We start from the raw sequence: 18,627 nt of genomic DNA, 5'->3' as shown, positions 1-18,627 counted from the left end.
CTTTGAAAAAATAACAACTAAAGAAAACCCACCCTCAAAACGTTACTTCTGGTGGCAGCAGAGTAAATTCCTTGACTCCCGCTTTCTTTCCATTTGTATGTATCCAGATAGATAGTTCTTTTGGAGTAATTAATAAGGACACTCTGGCTGAAGTCACTCTGATGTGGCCTGCGCAGTCTCTTTCATTGCCACTTGGCAAGGGAGAACTTTCCATGGCCCATATTAAAAGCATTTCTTCCACAAGCACTCAGAATTCATTGACTTTCTGTTGACCTCTTGCAAAAGAGAGCAGTTCTGTAACGTCTCTGCAGTTTGGGAAAAGACAGAACCTCTCTGTTCCACAACTCTGTCAGGTATTCATCAGAAAACCATTAACCTAGCAAAGCACTGGAAGACACATTTTTAAGGCAACAATACTGCTCTTACAAATTTGTTTGTATAACATGACATGTTTGCAGGTGTAGGCTGTCATTATTTGATACCTCCCCATTCTTCTTCTCTCTATAGCCTTTTGATAGGTTCTTCTTATGTTTCAATCCCTTTTTCTTGTCTCAACAGCAGCCACCTGGGATGTGAACAGAAGACTGACTGACCTTGGTCAATAGCACTGCTTCACATATGGTCTGTGACTCAGAAATCATATGGGGTCACAAAAGAGGACAGTCTGTACAATATGTCTGCCATATAGCAAGAAATCAAACTTCCCTGATGTGGGGGCAAGTTGTACTGTTGTGCTAAATAATGATGCAGACATTAAGAAAGAAGATCTTGTTGAATAGAAAAAAAAGATATTCCTTTACAGTCACGAAATTCTACCATCGTTTTTTGCTAGTTGAGGGGTAGGATAAAAAGAGAGAAATATCTTAGACCTCTTTATGATCTTGGTTGTTCACTTATAATCTCACTTATAAATAAATAAAGTTTGTAAAAAGCTTTCCTTTTAGAACACTGCCATAATCATCTGCATGGCTGTATCCACAGACAGCACACATCAGAGAATTAACAGAATGAAATTTCCTTGCCTTTGCAGTAACTTTTAAAAAGATTCTGAATGTCAGAGCTCCATACAAGACCACAATCAGAGGTCTGCAATATTTCTTAGCAGTTACAGAAGTCTAGAAGATCTAGAAGTACCTGTTTATAATTACTCAAAAGAAAGCACTAGTCCTCAGTTACAGAGGACTTTGTTACCTGGAGAATCCCTCTCCATTTTACTGTAGCTTTGCTTACTGATTACATGAATAGAAATTAGTGGCAGTTCTTTTCAATATGCTACAAATAGAAATGCTTTAAATAGAAGGAAAGTTCCCTTCTTCTGCCACTCAAGAGCTCAGGCTCTGCTTCTCTGGAGGAGACAGACATGACACTGCCTCTCATGTGCTTCACTTCTGTTCTATCAACTCTTTTTTCACTCTCAAATAAGCCAGTCAGATATTCTGACCACAAATGGCCAGTTGTCTTTTGCCTATAAAAGTAATATGGGGAAGCCTTTTTCCTCTAAGAGAAGCCTCTTTAACAAACGTAATAAAGACCAAATTAATGAGATTCTATAGCACTTAGACAATAATCAACAAGAAATGGATGAGAAATGCTACTCTCTATCTCAACTACTCTTCAGAGGCTTAGCATACAGGTGTTCATTATAGCACAGCTCCATATGGGAAGATCCGTTTTTGCTAATTCCAAGATTCCTGACAACTTATTTAATACAGTTTGTTCTTTCAATTCTTCTGTCTCTTCAGAAAGATGTAGTTGAGGGGGGACAATCCCTTTCAAAAAACATTTGTGAACTCTCCTCCGTATTTTTCAGAAATCTGGAATTTCACTCCTTTCCAATAAGTTCTGCCAGGCACTAAGGTCCTTCGTGCTTCATTCATTAAAAATAGCAATGCAGCAGCATGAATAAATCCTTTGGGATTCCACATTAAATGCAGAGTCTTGCATCCTGGGCTGGCTTACATCTGTGTAGCCCTTTTGATGTCTCCTGGCACACCACTGCAGCTGTCCTTTGTAGTAGGCATTTGAATTGATTAGCATGCCTGCTCCTATTTTATTTCCCTCCTGCTCTCAGGGCTTCACCCTTAACAATTTACTGCACTTTGGAGGGGCGATGCACTCTGTAGATGCTCTGAGGACAACATAATTGCTGAATCAAAACCTCCCATGAGAATGTGTGCTTTGAACTTTGCTTTCAAGATTTAAATTCTCTATTTCTCAGCATATGTATAACAGATTGTCAGGGAATAATCTCCTAATAAGATGCCTGTAGATAACCAGGGGAAAAGAGAGGAGCAGTCCTTTAAAATATTGCCCACTGAAATTCAGACAGTAAATCTTCAGTCCAGCAAATAATTAAACACATAAATAGTCACATGAAGTTCACTGGGACTACTTGTATACCCATTTGTGTGTATAAACATTTGCACTATTGGGATTTAGTAATAAGAATCTAATTAAAAAAAAAACAAAACAAAAATGGTTAGCAGCCCAAACTGGATTGAGTCACTGTCAGAACTGCGCTACGGTTGTCGACCACTGCATTGTTATTCTGGACTGAAGATATAAATCAAAATTCCTCTTTTCATTAGGTGTGGATCCCAATGTTTTATTTTGCAATATCTAGTGGCATTAACATATTTTAAGAACTATCAAAGAGAAGATTCTTAGAGGATCTATGGTTGCTAGGAGACTGATACTTCGTCCTGCAAATCTTCCACACTGCAAAGAGCAAACTGGCAATAATCAGGTTTTCCTGCCAGACAGCACTCAAACAACTGAAGTTTATGGCTTATTTTTTTAAAATTGTGATTTGAGCTTAAGTTTGTAGAACAGGAAAATTTAAGAGTTGCTGGATTTCTCCAAGTTGGTATTTTATCTTGTATCTATAATATACCACCCTTAAATCCTTTTTAAATCAATAGTACCTTGGTGTCTGATATATAAAAACTTGTTTTCATTGTGCTGACAAGTTTCTGCCAGCACGGAAAGAGCTCATTAAAGACAGTTCCAAGGGAGGGTTTTGCCATACCCACCCTTGCCATTTCCATTATCTTAGACAATCTGCACCCAGAGCAACCTCAAACTAGCACCTTTACCACCTGCAGCTTTGGGACGTCCCGTCTTACAGCTATGGCAACAGCAAGTGCATTGGTATGCCCAGCACCTAAACATATCAGAATACATACACTCAGTGAGAGGAGTGCCACAGTGGAGTTTTTGCCACATTGATTGCATCTCCTAATTTTAACTTAATTAAAGGAAATATCCCATATCTGCTAAATCAGAGTGTTTTTATTACAGTGACTGAGAGGGCATAGTAAGAATCTTGGAAATCACTGAGGTTTATAATTTGGTGATCTTTGAAATTCTGTATTCTTTATGACACAGGAGCTCTGCTAAGCACAAGAGCACACTGTTTTCAATGAAATGACACTTGTGATGAGAACTGTATATGGCTTTTATGCTCTACTGGATCATTGCCTTTAGTACTGTTTAAATAGGTATACATTACAAAGGTATTCACCTATGAAGAATAATGTCTATTTTCTCATTCATGGCTTTTCAGTTATTCCATGTAACATCAGAATATTAACCCCCAATTTGTAGCCCACTGGAGCCAGGGTTTTCATGGATTTCAATCCTGATTCTGTTTAACTGCAAATGCCTTAATTTCTTAACGTACACCAGGTCAGAACAGAGTTCTGATTTGATCCTTCACTGTCCTCATCTAACAGTACAGCCAAACTCTTTTCTTCTGCCTGTAACTGTAAAGGTATTTGAAAAAAGTTCTTTTAGGGACAAAATGGTCAGGAGAGAGGAAGAAAGGATAAAATTCTAGCTGAAGTCACAGTGTAGGTGACTGTCATTGCTTTCAGAAAAACTACAGCTTCCCCCACCTTCTACTTATTCTGTAATGATTCAAACCCAATCTGTAATTATATTTAAGCACTTTATAATTTCAATCTAAAACCTGACAGTTCCATGCAATTAAATGTCCTGAATGTGGTATTTGTCCCCCACTATGGTAAGATTATATAGTAATAGTAGCAATGAACATGGCTGAATCATTGACAAATTCAACCTTAACTATCTTCTTTTGCTTGCCTTGACAACTAGACTATTGAATTCCAACAGTACGAAAATCTAAAAATAGCACTGTGTGAAGAAAGACTGCAAGCAAAGCCCCTAGATAATACAGGCTCAATGCTCCTGTGAAATGTGACACGTGCAAAAGCCAGATGTAATTTTAACAATACAGCTTCCTTTTCGACAAAGGAATCTCGAGAGTCTGATTTAATGTCTCCACAGTAAAGCCTAACAATTCCACGTTTTGTGTAGGAGTAAGAACAGACTTCTTTAAACTCGCAGAAAAGAACCCCTGAGAAGAATGCTAATGCACAGTGCAGTGAAAATAAAAAGACCTCTTACGACCCTCTAGCAATTAAAACACCATCCAAGTACAGCATAGAAGTCACCTTATACTTAAAATTATTATAATTACACCAGTGGACTCAGCAATGCTGACACACACCAGTAATACTGTGGCTTTGCAGAAACAAAAATCACTACACCTTAGGAAATACCTTACCTTACTTACTAGACAATATCAGAGTGAGTATCTGGCTGGTTCTTAGGCAGGAGTGCAGAGAGGAGCTGGCAAAAAGAGCTTTTCTTACTTTCATACCCTGCCTAAAAAGTAGTGAAGAAAGAGACAGATTAAGTAGTTAAAAAATTAGCTGAAGACTTGGGAGAGTAAAGTTCCAGTCTGTTCTGCCTCTTAACGTTACTGTCTGGCCTTAGGACTGCCTTAAGGAACTCGAGCTTTCTGTAAAATAGGTATCTTATCTAGCGGATTAATTTTATGGCAATAAATATTCACTATCTTAAAGCTCTCCATGAGTTATCCATATAAATACATCTACATATTATGTATATGTATATTATGAATATATAATGATACCTCATCATCTCTTCACCTCTAGGTGGATAGCAGAAGGCACTACAATTTAACAGTGAAGGACTGAGATATGCTTGTTTTACAGATGCATAATTTGCCTGTGCCCTAAGACAACTGAGGGCAAAAATGTACCAAGCAGGTTTTTCACTGGTGTAAAAAGAAAACCAGCATCAACCAACAGCACTTCTAGGAATAGGAGCTCCCATATTTATACTTTCCTGGCACATAAACCAAAGTGGTGACTAGTTCATTTGATTCAAGTAACATCCTAATTCCCTTTTAGTCTGCCCTGGGTTTGGGGAGATTTTTTTTATCTCATACATAATATTATTAGGAAAATCCTATTTCTTTGGTAAAGAGAGAGACTGGTTTGAAGGAGAAAGATCAAAGATCTCCTTAATATTATTCTCTGGCCTCATTCTTTTATTGCTTAAGTAAAGTTCTCTTAAACAATTACAGGCAAAAATCCAAGTGATCTATCATAGGCCATGGCTTTTTTATTCACTGGAATAACTGTTGTTCCAGAAATAGACGTAGCGCCACTGGTACGACTTTGAAGCCCCACACACGCTGGTTGGAAGCAGGATGAAAAATAAGGGGAATCAATAAACAGATACTGTTTTCCACCAGGGCTGTGACAGGAGAAGTGAAAGCTTTGAAGTTCGCCTTTCTTTTGAAGGAAATATCTGTGATATTGTCTGGGTTTATAGCTGCACCTTGTTTATTTTACTCTTCCCTGTCCACAGACGAGTTCATAAGTGACAAAAGTCATGAACACAAATGTCCTACTTTTAGGAGACTTACTCAACTCCCCAGTGTATGGGTACGGGGAATCAATGGTGCCTTAGGAACTGACTCATGTTGAAGGCAGTAAAGCATAGGAAAAATTCTGTTTGTGGAAGAAATATTTACACTGATTTATGTTGTCCTTTCTTTGTGGACTCAGAAGACACAGAAGGGACCATGAAAGGTATCTAGGCTGTCCTCCTGCCACAGGAAAGGAAAATTGCATGTAGATTCTTCCAATCTTTATGGGACATCTCACAGGTAATATGGGAAATCCCCTCAGTACAAAACTGTCTCTGCGATTAAAATTATCCCCCAACATTTTCTCCATATTTTCATCTTCACTTTGAATCCATTATTTCCTTTTTAATCCACTTTGAACATGAAAAACGGCTAATTTCCTTTCTCCTTACAGCCATTCTTACCCTGTTTGGAAAAAAAAAGAATCTTTACTCATTGCATTCTGAGTTTTGCTAGCAAGTTTTTTAGCTATCTTAGCACTCCTTGCCTTCCTCTGAACCTTTCCTTTAGGGATGGCGCTGAACACAAGGCACCATAATAAGAAGAATGAAAAGGGAAGTTTTATTTAACAGGACCCCATATGATTTATCACCTAGATAGATATAGATGTAGTTAGAACATAAAATGCATGTTTTGTAACAAACAGAGTTCTACAAGTGTAGGATGTATGAATTTTGCAGCTTTGCTCCCCCCCTCATCTCTCTCTCCCACCTTCCGTCGTCAACATTCATGAACAAAACATCTTCATTATGTAGGGACATATGTAGAGGTATAAAGATGCAATCACAGAAATTCATAGGAGCAACTATGTTGGAATTCATATGCCATCCTGGATCATAACAACCCAAGCTTTGGTCCCACTCAGTAGAAAGCCATCCTTAACCAGTCAGGAGTCAGTGCACCAGGATATTGCAGTTACTCCTGACTGTCTCAGATATCACTTTATACTGTCTATTGGCAAACAGGAGCTTTTTTAATGACAAGTCCTGTAACTAAATGCTTTAATATCATGTCTGTAATTGCAGTTACCAATGTCTGTGTTATAGTCACCCACATATGTATACTGGCAATGTCCAGTCAGTAGTCTTATATATTAGTTTAAGAGACATACAGTCTATTTAGTCAGCAAGATTGCATTTTCCTCTGGCTCCTCAGTCTCCACTCACAATATTTTCTATTATACTGTAGCTGGTGAGGTCACACTGGAGTCATGCTAGCTAGAACTGAAGTGTACAGAGGGTCAGTTGGGCAAGAAGTGTGGCTTCACCTCACCATTTTGCCCTTTTGTAATGTGGTGGCATCATATGATGCTGAACAACTGTAAAGAAAACAGTTCATGGATCCATTCTCACAAGCACTGCTGTGTCTCTGCATTATAAAGGAAACAAAAATACTGTACGTATCTGTCTCTATTTTAGTTGATCAGACTGCCTGGGAACAGCTTTCCTCTTCATATGAGAAGTTCGCACAGCTCCAAGCACTGTGGATCCTCATCTTTGCTAATGACTTATTTTAATAAAAACCAAGCTTTTAACCATGTTAGTTACATGCGTTAGTTAGTTAGTTAGTTAGTTAGTTAGTTAGTTAGTTAGTTAGTTAGTTAGTTAGTTAGTTCGAATAATGTGATTGAGAAGAAATATACTGAACAATCCAAGTCTGAACTGTCATTTTAAGGCAGGAAGCCTCCTGTTTTCAATAGTCTTTGTTCAGGTTTCACTGGATGGTGTGCCAAGTGACATGGAGAAGAGGTGTAGATTCTTTTGGGACCATTTTTTGAGAGGGACTATGGCACTGCATGCTACTTGAGGATACTGGGTATGACAGAAATCAGCTTGACTTACGGAAACAGCCCCTTATAAGCAGAACATCTAGTGGTACAAATCAGCAAGACTTGATTTCAGTGGAGCTCTGCTAATTCACTCCTGTTGTGATTCTGGCTCCGACACTTTACAGAGTGAAAATGAAGCTAAGAAACCAAAACAAAGATTCTAAAATATTGGGAAATAAACCAGTTTGAGAATACTATGTTTTCTCAGCCATGCAAAAGGGAAGCAGGTTACAGTTTCGATTTGATTTGTGGTTATTTGACACATGTTCACACATGCAGTATGTGTCACAGAGGATTTAAATGTCTATTCTGAGAAAAATTTCCCATATTTCTTTTTATCTCATTTCTGTTGTGATTATTCCCCAGTCTCATTCAGCCAAAATTTCGATGAAGTTGGAACTTACAAATGATTTTTAATACATTAGTTCTGAAAAGGTCTTCAACCATATAGACAGAAAAATAAAAAGAGAGGAGATAGTGTATGGTGAAGGTCAGACAGAAGTTCAGAATAACCTAGACGTTGTCCAGTTATTAAAGAGATTCCCTGCCTCATCCTTCAGTAAGAATGATAGTGAACAGGGAATATTTAGAGGATATCTGAGTAAGGATGAGGAGGGTTTAACAGAAATCTTCTGTTAACAGAAACCATAATTAAGGCAGATTCAAACTAAGACTGTTCACTCTGGTGATATCAAGAATCCTGTGGTAATCCCCAGCCAAAAATCCTGATCAATTGACACAAGGAATAGCAATCTCAAAAGCAAAGCTTTTCACCATGTGAGATGGTACAAATATATTCTAAGAGGTTAGGAGAAAATGTAACAAGGAGTGAAGGTTTCATGGTCAAGCTGAGCAATCAAGGATGCAGGGAAATGGCACAAAACGCAAAAAGATTTACGACAAGTAACTTTTCATTAAGAGAAGCAATTTCATACTCAACAAATGAGTTCTGATCCATCTAGATTTGCATGAAGCAGTTCATAAAATGCTCAGTTGAGAATTACTGTCTAAAATTTACAAAATGGAGAGTAATTCAAGATTATTAACCTGAATGAAAATTGTATGTAAAAGAAAAAAATAATATGTTAAAAAGGAAGTCTGTCAGGTTGGGAAGGGGTTATTGGAAGTTAGCAAGAAGGTTTTAGACACAAGCTGTGGCAAATTCTTTCTAATGACTCTGAGCCAATAAAGAGGTTTGCGTAAATAATAAAGGTATTGCATGGTATTGTCAACAACTTGGAAGCTCATGTAAGAACTACTGTATTTATAAGCAGAATAATGGAAACTGATTTTTAATTTAAAACAAAGCCATCCACATAAAGATTTCATGTTGTGGAGCTCATCACTTGGCAGCAGCAGAGAAACAGAGATCTAGTTGTACTGTTAGACTGTAAAACAGTTATGAGCCTCCAGTGTGATAGAACCACAAGGAATCTGAGACAAGACTAAGAGGTACTGCAGATTATTCTCTTTAGAGTCACTGAAGCATTCACATTATTATACAAGGTACTGCCAAGGTGGTTTGTACATGATATAGACTCTGATCACCCACTTTCAATTCAGATTTAAGGTAATTTGGAACAGATCCAGAGAAAGGATACTGAAATGACTGGGGGAAAGGAGTATGATCTTCTGAGAGCAGTCAAAGAATCACATCTTTTTTTCCTTCTCAAATAAAACATCTCTTCATAAATACATATGGGAATGTAAAAATAAAGTGGGAGTGAAAAGCTTTAAACATAAAATTGGTACAACACCAAACAGACAACTGGTCATGCAAAATTTAACATGGTTAAAATCACCCTCTGATTTCAATCAGTTTAGTAGTGTTCAGAAAAACAGAGGGGAAAAACAAATCCAGCTGTTTCAAGATGGATCCCAGCAGCCTTATGGACACTGCATGACAAAGTAGGGATGCTCTGATACAGTGGTAAAACTTTGGGTGTTGAACTTAGGACTCTGCTCTAAGAATTAAAAAGACAATTTATATATTTCTTTACTAAGTTAGCTCCATTTATGCCATACCTTTGCTGCATGCAGTTAGTCCCAAACATCTGAATTTTTATTTATCATTTAATTTTGCTGTGGGGGATTTAGTTTTTCACCCTAAGAAACATCAGAAGTTGGTGTCAGATAGGGAAGGAATGCTGGGAAGGTGCAGTTCTACTCTTGGTGGTGTTGAGAGATTTGGGATGACCTACTTGTCATTACTTATGCCTAAACTGGTTGACTAATGCTTTTCCTCATGTCAGACATGCAAAACCTACATAGTTGAATGGAACTCTCCCATTCTTTCTGATATGTATGGTGTTCCTCTTCCCAAGGGGAAATGTCCAGTGGTCCCAACAAGCTCCTTAGTACTGCAGGGGTATAGGCTGTTATTCTTGCCATCTTCTGCCTTCTTCTCTCAGTGTTAAGCCTCTTCACCTTTAATATATTGACTATCTTAAGACAGTCTGAGAATAGTGGACATGTTTTATGGCCTATAGTGTGGAGATATGCTTGGAGGACATGCTTTCTGAAAAAAATACCTATTACAGTAAATATCTATTAGAGTGGCAATCATGGAGAGTTGGGCTCAGTTTTCTGTGTATCTCCATGACAATTTCAGGCAAGAGTTTTACAGAAAGATTCTTCTTTTTTTGTAAACATCTATCAGATACACTCAATACACAAAGCCAAACCAAATGAAGGGGACATTTCCTCCAGCTCTATTATTATTTATGGATAAAATTTTAGTCCTTCTTCAGTCAGTGCTTGTGGTACTTTAAAGCCTATAAAAGAAATCTCTAAAAATTGATTAAGAGTCTAATTAAAGATTGATCCTATCAAAATATGTAGTCTGTAATTTTTGTTAAATTAAATCTTTAACTCTTGTACTCTATAGGAAATAAAAGGGAAAGGGCCACAGCAGTTCCTATCAATAAAAGTTTAGTACAACTGTGAGCACAAAAGAAATGTTGAAGTAATACAGTTGGATTGAAAACATGTGGCAGTTTATAAATATGCCAGAAGTTCAGATGACTTTAGTTGTGAGTGAACTCTAATTTACAGCTTTCCCCACTACAGAAAGTAAGTTCCACAATAATAAACAAGTCTGAGTAAAAACAGTCAGACTAAATGAGTAACTTCCTGCTACTCTTTCTTTTCTTGTACGTTTGGGTTGGGACGTTGGCTTGTTGTTATCAAAGTCCACTGAACACTATGGGAAGAATTGGTGAGCACTTAGCCAGGCTCTGGGTCCTGTCCCTCTCTCTAAAATTAAATAGCTCTTTCCAAAAAGTAATAATTAAAATAAAAAATTCACCTCCAAGGTACCTCTCTTTTTTTCACACATACATTAGGAACATGCAGAAGGATAAAAATTAACCTCAAGATCTTAGGAGAAGGAAATTTCATTAGACATCTGAAAGATCTGAAATCTCATGATTGCTTGTCCCTCAGAAAGTTATCATACAGGAGAGGAAGTAAAACATAAACACAATTTCAACTAAGTAGAATGATAGATAGACCATGATAGAACACGACTTCTTATTTTATTTAACAAGGTTTTTGTCCAATAATAAATACTATAGACATTGATCATAGAACAAAAATATCAAAGAATTGGATTGTTATATAAAATTTTATGCATGTCAGTGACTAAGAAAATTCTGCCATCATCTTGAGGTTGCTTGACTCATTAATGAAACATGGAAAGAAAAACTTAGGGGATCACAATATTCTTTATTCAGTCTGTTGACTTGAAAACAACTTAGAGGTTGTCATGCTGTCTAAAAAGCAATAACCATATTCTAAAGAGGGTAAAAAACACAGTTAGATTTCCAGGGGTTTCCATTAACAGCATCCATGCATTCATCCAAGCCAGGAAATGACTTTATTCTCAAAGAAAAAATAAGTGAGAGGTGGGGGATTATATTAAAAAAAAAAAAAATAGATAGCTGATTTGTTTTTTAAAAATCTGCTCCAAAATGGACTTTTAAATGTTCAGCAGCACCAGAAAAGGAGACACTTGACAGTTCAGTTGTTTTACACTTGCTTCCTTCAAATACTTGAAAAAAAATCAGGTCTCTATCAGTACTTTTAAGTATTACCCGAAAGCCCTTCGAGGCAAAGTTGCCATACCAAATATTTCTGTAAAAAGTAAAATGTTCAAACCAGTCTCAGTATTTTAAGAGGTTGTATATGAAAATGTAGGTTATTGAAATACTTGGGCCAAACTTTTTGTTAAAAGCAAAAATTGTTATTTTTAGGCTGATTAAATAAATTATTTAGTCACACTGCATTGATATTGTTTAAAAAATAAAATTAAAAAAAAAGCAGGCAAATAAATCACACCTGATATTTTTGTAATTAAGGGTAATTACTGATTTAATTTTAAATATTTCATTAAAAAATCACACAGCTTCAATCACTGCTCAGTTTAGGCATCAAGAATTACTTGAAATGAATTAACACACTATCAAGCAGCAATTTATGAATGACATAATGCTAAGGACATTCTTACACCAACCTTTACTTCACTCTTTCTGATTGAAATATGTCTCACAAGACTTTCAGGATAAGATCAGTCCTAAAAGTGGCATTTCAGATCCGTTTAGAATATATTTTAAAATCAATTTAGTAGGATATTTCAGACTTCATAGAGAGCAGTGGGAGGATGATGTAACCTCTAAACTTCCACAGGCTAAATCAATGGCAGGGATCTGGCTAGGAAAAGCAATTTTGCCTTAGCAAAAATGTCACCTTGTGGCAACAGAGCTGTTTTAGAAGACCACAGACTTTTAAAACAGTTGTGAATTGCTAACGCTTTTTTTTGGCGGTGGGGAGAAGAAACAAAATAAAAATAAAAAAGGGAGAAGAGGAAGAAAAGGAAGAAGAAGAAAAATAAAAGATGAAAAAAATGGATGAAAAAAAGGACCTTCCTAAGGAACAAAACTCTGAGAAAATAAACTGCTTGGGATTAAAGCTATATTTCTACAGATGCTGCTATCTTTGTTTCACTGTCTCTAGTTTCTCTATGCTCATTTGGCTCTCTGGCCTGAGAGCTAGGGCATTCCCCTGAAGAACATGCAGACTGTAGTCCTCATGTGCTCTTATTTATTTACTAGATGTGGATCCCCATCAAAAGCTGTAATAGAGCATTGCAGTGCTGCAGCCCAGAAAGGCCTCTGACCTGAGTCAGAGCATTCTCCTTGAGGAGGATTGATATGAACCCATTGCTCCCACATCAGAGAGAAGCCATCTCTTTACTGCACAGACTGCCAGGGAAAGGCTGAGGAGAACATCCTTGCTGGTCCGAAGGAAAATTGACCTTGTTACATGAAACAAGCAGCTTTTACTGTGAGGAGGTAAAAAACCAGCCCTACCAGGAAAAGAAAAACAGCTCTACCAGGAAAAAAAAATTAATTGCAGCTTGGTTTAGGTTTCTTGTTTGTTTTGGTGTTAGACATTTGCTGTGTTTTTTCTCCCCCACTAATTTCCTGTCAGGATTGGCAGCCAATGACTCACCTGCATTCACAGATGAGTATCACCAGAATATCAGTCTACAGCTCCTCTTCTCCATCTTTTGCTTTAATCACACAAAGCAACCCCCACACTGACCCCATGAGTGCAGCAATATTCAAAGCACTAGACAAAAGTAAGGCCCAAGGCCGGGTAGCTTCCCCTCATGTCTGCAGATACTGCCATAATAGAAGTTCTGAAATCAGATACTCTGAGTACCCAGTCTTCTTGGGTGACTCCCAGAGTTCAAGGTATAACAATAGTAAGAAGCCCTGAAGAAAATTATGTCCAGTCTCTCCAAAATGGCAGCAACATGATGATTAGGACAGTTTATGAAAGTCCATCTCTGGAGAGCCAAACTGGCAAGTTCATTGGGTCTGCCAATAGCTTCTCACACCTGGGGAGAAAGCCCCAGTAGTTCATTTTCTGATAAGTAATGTTGAAACTATTTCCTGCATACTACAGAATATGCATGGATTCAATGGATAGATATAAATTAGAGAAGGAAACTATGGTGCCTAGGTTAGATTTTTAATCTCAAAATCTGAGAGTTATCTCAGGCAACCTTGTGATTCCAACAGGCATTGCAAGGACCATGTAAACATGTATTACATGTGTTACTAGAAACTGAGGATGGGTTTTCCTGCAGCTGGTTTCCTATGTATCAAGTTATGGTGAATGCCTAAAATCCTTAATGTTTGTCATCAGAAATTACCATGCAAACACCAGTCTGACTGACAACTTATCTGGTCAGCAAATCAAAAGTAAATGAGAAAAAGGGAAAATGAGTGACCCAACGAAGTACCAACAATTTGTCACTTGGGATGTTTTATTAGGCAGTTTGACAAATTTCCTGCTGGTTAACTGATTAAATTTACATTTCTCTATTTTTAATCTTCAATTTATTTCATACTCAGATATGATTGTTAGCCATTAATCAATAAGGTTTAAAGTGTTCATGATTAATGGCTATGCTTTCAGTATAAATAAGAGATTCTGTGATGCTGGGATTTATCTGGCTCTAGAGACTGCAGGATTGCTCCGAGTGCTCATTCCTTAGTTACAATGAAGCGGGACTGGGAGGATTGATGAGATTCTGTACCAGTGCTGTGCTAAAATGAAATGGGAGCAGCTAGTAAGGATCTGTGCAAGATAATTATGAAAAAGAAGCCAAAGGGTTAACAAGACTATGCTTCTGATATAAGTAATGTCAGAGAGATTAATGAGTCTCCGTGCCATAGATAAGTAGGGATTTACAGCATCTATACGGTAAAAAGAAACCAGGCGGATTAATGAAATGACCACCCACGGCTGTGCTGGGTCTGTGAAGGTGCAAGGAGAGCCTCTCTCTCTATGGGAGAGCCGAGCCGCGGGCAAAGGGTTAACGGGAGCCTGGAGCGGCGGGGCAGGGACCGGAGGAGGTACCGGGGCTGGGATCTCCAGCCCGGGGCAGCAGCAGCGAAAGGGTTAACGAAACGCTTCCATGCATTGAGATGCTAATTGTCAAGATAGTGTATTACTTGGGGAAAGTAATTTGATTACTCGAAACTCCCACTAAGGAGGCAAGCTTGCGTCCTTCCATCTGTCGGGCTCTGTGAGAGATGATGAATTGAGCTCCAAATTCACGTGTGATGAAGTCACTGTCATTCCCCGCCAGCCCAGCCCGCTGCCATGCCCACCGCGCAGAGGGTAGCACAGCATTTCAACTTTCCCTCGGAAACCTAGGAGGCACAGTAACCTGTTACTTGCTGCCGCTTGCTTTTTTTTTTTTTTTTTTTTCTTTCTTTCCCTCCCCATTTTCTGCCTCAGCGCTACAACTGAGTCATTCTGGTGCCCATGGCTCGTGGGTATACAGGGCTCCCACCGCGCGCGGCTTTATTCCCCACTTCAGCTGTCAGTGTTATTTTCGGCTAATGCAGATGTGGGGTTCGCTTGCCGGCGCTTTGTAGCCACTTGTCGAGAACCATTCGGAAAGCCTTAACTATGCATAAATCTGCAGAGTGAATGTTTGCTTTCATTCACTTGCTCCTATTATTTGATTTCTTGTAGGCCTCTGCAGCAGAAATGGAGAAAATAAGGTAAGTGAGACAGTTTATTTACATCTCATTATAGCGAAGAAATGTTCTGTTGCACAATGCACGATACAGGCTTTTGGAAAATATTTTGCTTAATATGATCAGAGTAAAATACTGGATTGCATGATGATGCAAGGCAAGCTGTGCTTTAGAGACAAAAGGAATGTGGTTGTTCTAGTAAATCTGTTTCGCAGGGATGTCAATTCAGAAAGGATGTTTTACTCACAAACATGTTTTATTGCCAGCTGCAGAGCATATTGGATTATATAAATGTTGTAGCCACTTGTCCATTTACTGCAAGAGCTTGCCATTCTATTTAAGGAGGAAAGTGGATCAATAATTCATGAAAAAGCTGAAGAAAATATAGGCTTGACTTCAAAGCATCTAATTACTGTGGTTTGTTTCAATATAGCACTGTAACACTGGTGTTCGATTTTTGTTTTATACTGTATACCAGCCAGATAAATCTTGTCTCCTCTGTGTTTAAAATGTTGTCATACTGTACCAGTTTCTCTGCACATCTCTCTGCTTTAAGCAAAAGGAGATGGGTTTTATAACATAAGTTTTCCATCTCATGTCCTAGTGCAAGTCTGCTTTGGGGGATATTGCTTTTGTGTATGTTGTTGAGAAAGAAAAAGAAAGAAGAAAGCATTCTAGCCCTTTTTAATAAATAAATTAAAAATTAGTAAAATCTCATCTATTAACACATTATCAAATTGCTAGGTAAGAGCTGAACTTTTTACTACCCTTTCAATACTTTATGGAACTTATTTTCTTAACCAAAACCACTGGCTATGATCTTATTTGATTTTATTGAGCAAACACAAATTCCTTCTCTGAACCTGGTAACTCTCTGGTTAGTGTCAACTGTTGTCCAAGAAAAACTTTTTAGATTCCTTCAGTTTGGAATGGCTGTCCTGAGCTATTAGAAATGCAGAAAAGTTCTAGAATTCTAGAAATACCTGGGGAAGAATTGGCAACTGCAAAAGGACAGAAGTTTGACCAAGTGTTCAATGAATTCTGGGCTGGAAACAGAATCCTGTCTTTCTTTTGAGGAAAAGGTGGTTAAGTCTCTTGCAGTGGACTTGAAGACGTCTGAAAGTTTCTAATAGAATAGATATTTTAAAGCACTTCAGACGAACATTTTTTGTAGTGTCTCATGGCAATGAAAGTACAATAACTTTTGGGCTGAAAGAAAAATACTGTGCAATGTATTATGGATTTGCATGTATATAAGCACTACAATGTTAAAGCTGTGAGTTTTTCCTGAGTAATGCCTGAAAAAGTGCCTCAGTGTATGGACCTCTGTTTAGTAAAAATTCCAAACAAGATCACCTATGCTATATGCACACTCATATCATGAATAACTCTCTTAGAAGATGCAAACAAATACATATTTATGTGTTTACCTGATAAGCACATGTGGACAAATGCAATACGATACTTGTAATACTTTCCTGAGCATACCTTGGCCTCTGCTTTTAATAGACAGGCTCTTGCCACACTTGCAATAATGGGCTGCAAAGCCCAGGAGAACAAGTGGAATGTACTGGGGGGGAAAAAAAAAAATTGCTATGACAAGAATAAACACCCATAACATTCCATTTTTCTAGTACTGTATTTTTGCAGCTGTCAGCCACACAGCAGTCCTTACCTCAGTCCTTACTCCCTGAGTACTGCATAGATGGAAAAGCTTATACTGCCCTACTGAAAGAAGTAGGAGCTTAGCTTGTAACTCTGAAAAGAGAAGGGTTAGGCTCTCTCAGGAGTTTGTTAAAGAAATTTTCTGTTAACAGTTCTTGTGTGCAGAAGTTGATTCTGACAGATATTTGTCCCCGTCACCAAAGCAGGTGGAAGGCCAGTGCAAGGGTTCCCTGTGCTCCTGGGTAGAACAGCAAGCTGGGCTGGGAGAGACCTGGCAGGACCCAGGGCAGAAGCTGCACTGCTCCATCCCAAACTTTTCCAGGCTCCCTGTCTGTAGTCATTCTCTTGGATGCAAACTGAAAGAATCCTCAGTAGTTTAAGGAAACTATCTGGAGTAATTATTTTAAATAGCTGGTGAACTCACAGCCGTGAGAGAATTAGATTTTTTTCTAAATTTACCGAAGTCTGGCACTCAGGTAAAAACAAAATTACCCTGTGTTTTAAGCACGGGTCATGAAGACAGGTAACCTAAAGCTAGGAAAAGAAAGAAAGAAAAAAGGAGAAAATGGAAGGCTGGGAGGAAAGAGGTATATTTTTGCTACATGTAGAAACCAGTGTAACATCATTGGAAAAGCCATTCCTACATGATACTTGAATTTGTTCTGCCCTATCTCCTGTGTTCAGCTCTTTCCCCACTCTGTTTTTGCTAACAGCTGTGGATATGCCATCCCATATCACCTGGGATAGTGCTGGCCCAAGGACTAGAGGGTGAGCCCACATCAGCTGTGGACCTGGGGGTGCTCAGAGGGTACAAGGCTCATGTGAAAGAGGGAGGAGAAAGGGGTTCTAGAATGAGCAAAAAGGAAACAAACCAAAGCCTTGTTACAGAAACAGGAGAAGAGGAGCAAGGTGGATAACCACAGGACAATGCAGCCAGGTTAACAAACCTCAGGGTTAGAGAAATATAGGTTTGCATTCCATAGTGCAGTTCAAGAGAAGAAAGTCTTTTAAACAGGAAGAATAGGTACATAGAATCACACTTTTCAGAGATGCTGCTGACTGTCCTTGGGAGGCCACAGAGCCAAATATTTTAAGAAGGCAGCTCTGAAAGACTTTGGGTGCTTTACACTTTCTCCAACCCAGGAGAATGGGGATGCATCTGAGACATCCCCAAGGACTGGTGGCCAGGCCCATTCAGACAGAAGGCCAAATGCAGGAGCCTGAAAAATTGATCCACTAGTGACCCATGCTTTATTCAGCCATAAAATTCACCGAGCCAGGGCAGCACAAGCAATAGTGCAGCAAACTAATACACCCCTTAGTGTGACATTCCTTCACTGAGAATCCAGCCAGAAAGATGCAATTCGTCTCACGTAACACAGTAATAATTCCCCTTGCAGACCAAGGAGCTGCTGTGACCTGCAATGTCACATGCTGTCCTTTTCAGCAGGGGCTTGCTGTGACAGCGTTATGTGTGGAAGGAGCAGTAGGAAACAGAGGTGGGAGGTTATCAGTACTTAGCCCGACAGAGGGACAACTTCCTCTAGAAATGGAAACATGCCATGTTGTGCTAAAACTTTGACTAGAAGAATCAGTTACTGCAATGAAGTCTTCTCACTGTGGATGACTCTTAGCAGTACACAGTGCTTAGGTACCAATACATTAGACACAAGTAAGGCTAACTACTAATCACAAACCTCTTGAGGATCTGCACTTATGTAGGTTGGCTGTATATGGTTATACAGTCACTTTAAGCATTAATTACTTCTAACCTTTTTAAATACTTTTTTTTGGATCTATTTCTTTTTTCA

The 18,627-nt window shown here is 38.5% G+C and overlaps 1 protein-coding gene across 1 annotated transcript in view; it reads left to right on the top strand.

The window, feature by feature from the left end:
• The window catches only part of LOC114062304 (brain-enriched guanylate kinase-associated protein-like), a 107,676-nt gene that overhangs the window by 31,309 nt on the left and 57,740 nt on the right, over positions 1 to 18,627 (top strand). Inside the window, exon 3 of the mRNA XM_027893580.1 lies at positions 15,147 to 15,175. Coding sequence (XP_027749381.1) covers positions 15,147 to 15,175 — 29 coding nt within the window. The remainder of the gene's footprint in view (positions 1 to 15,146; positions 15,176 to 18,627) is intronic.

This window comes from Empidonax traillii, unplaced genomic scaffold (genome assembly GCF_003031625.1).
Source record: "Empidonax traillii isolate 1590-97213 ecotype Southwest subspecies unplaced genomic scaffold, ASM303162v1 scaffold398:size1781980, whole genome shotgun sequence".
NCBI lineage: Eukaryota > Metazoa > Chordata > Aves > Passeriformes > Tyrannidae > Empidonax > Empidonax traillii.
Note: the sequence above shows the minus strand (reverse complement) of the source record. Positions and strands in the feature narration are given on the sequence as shown.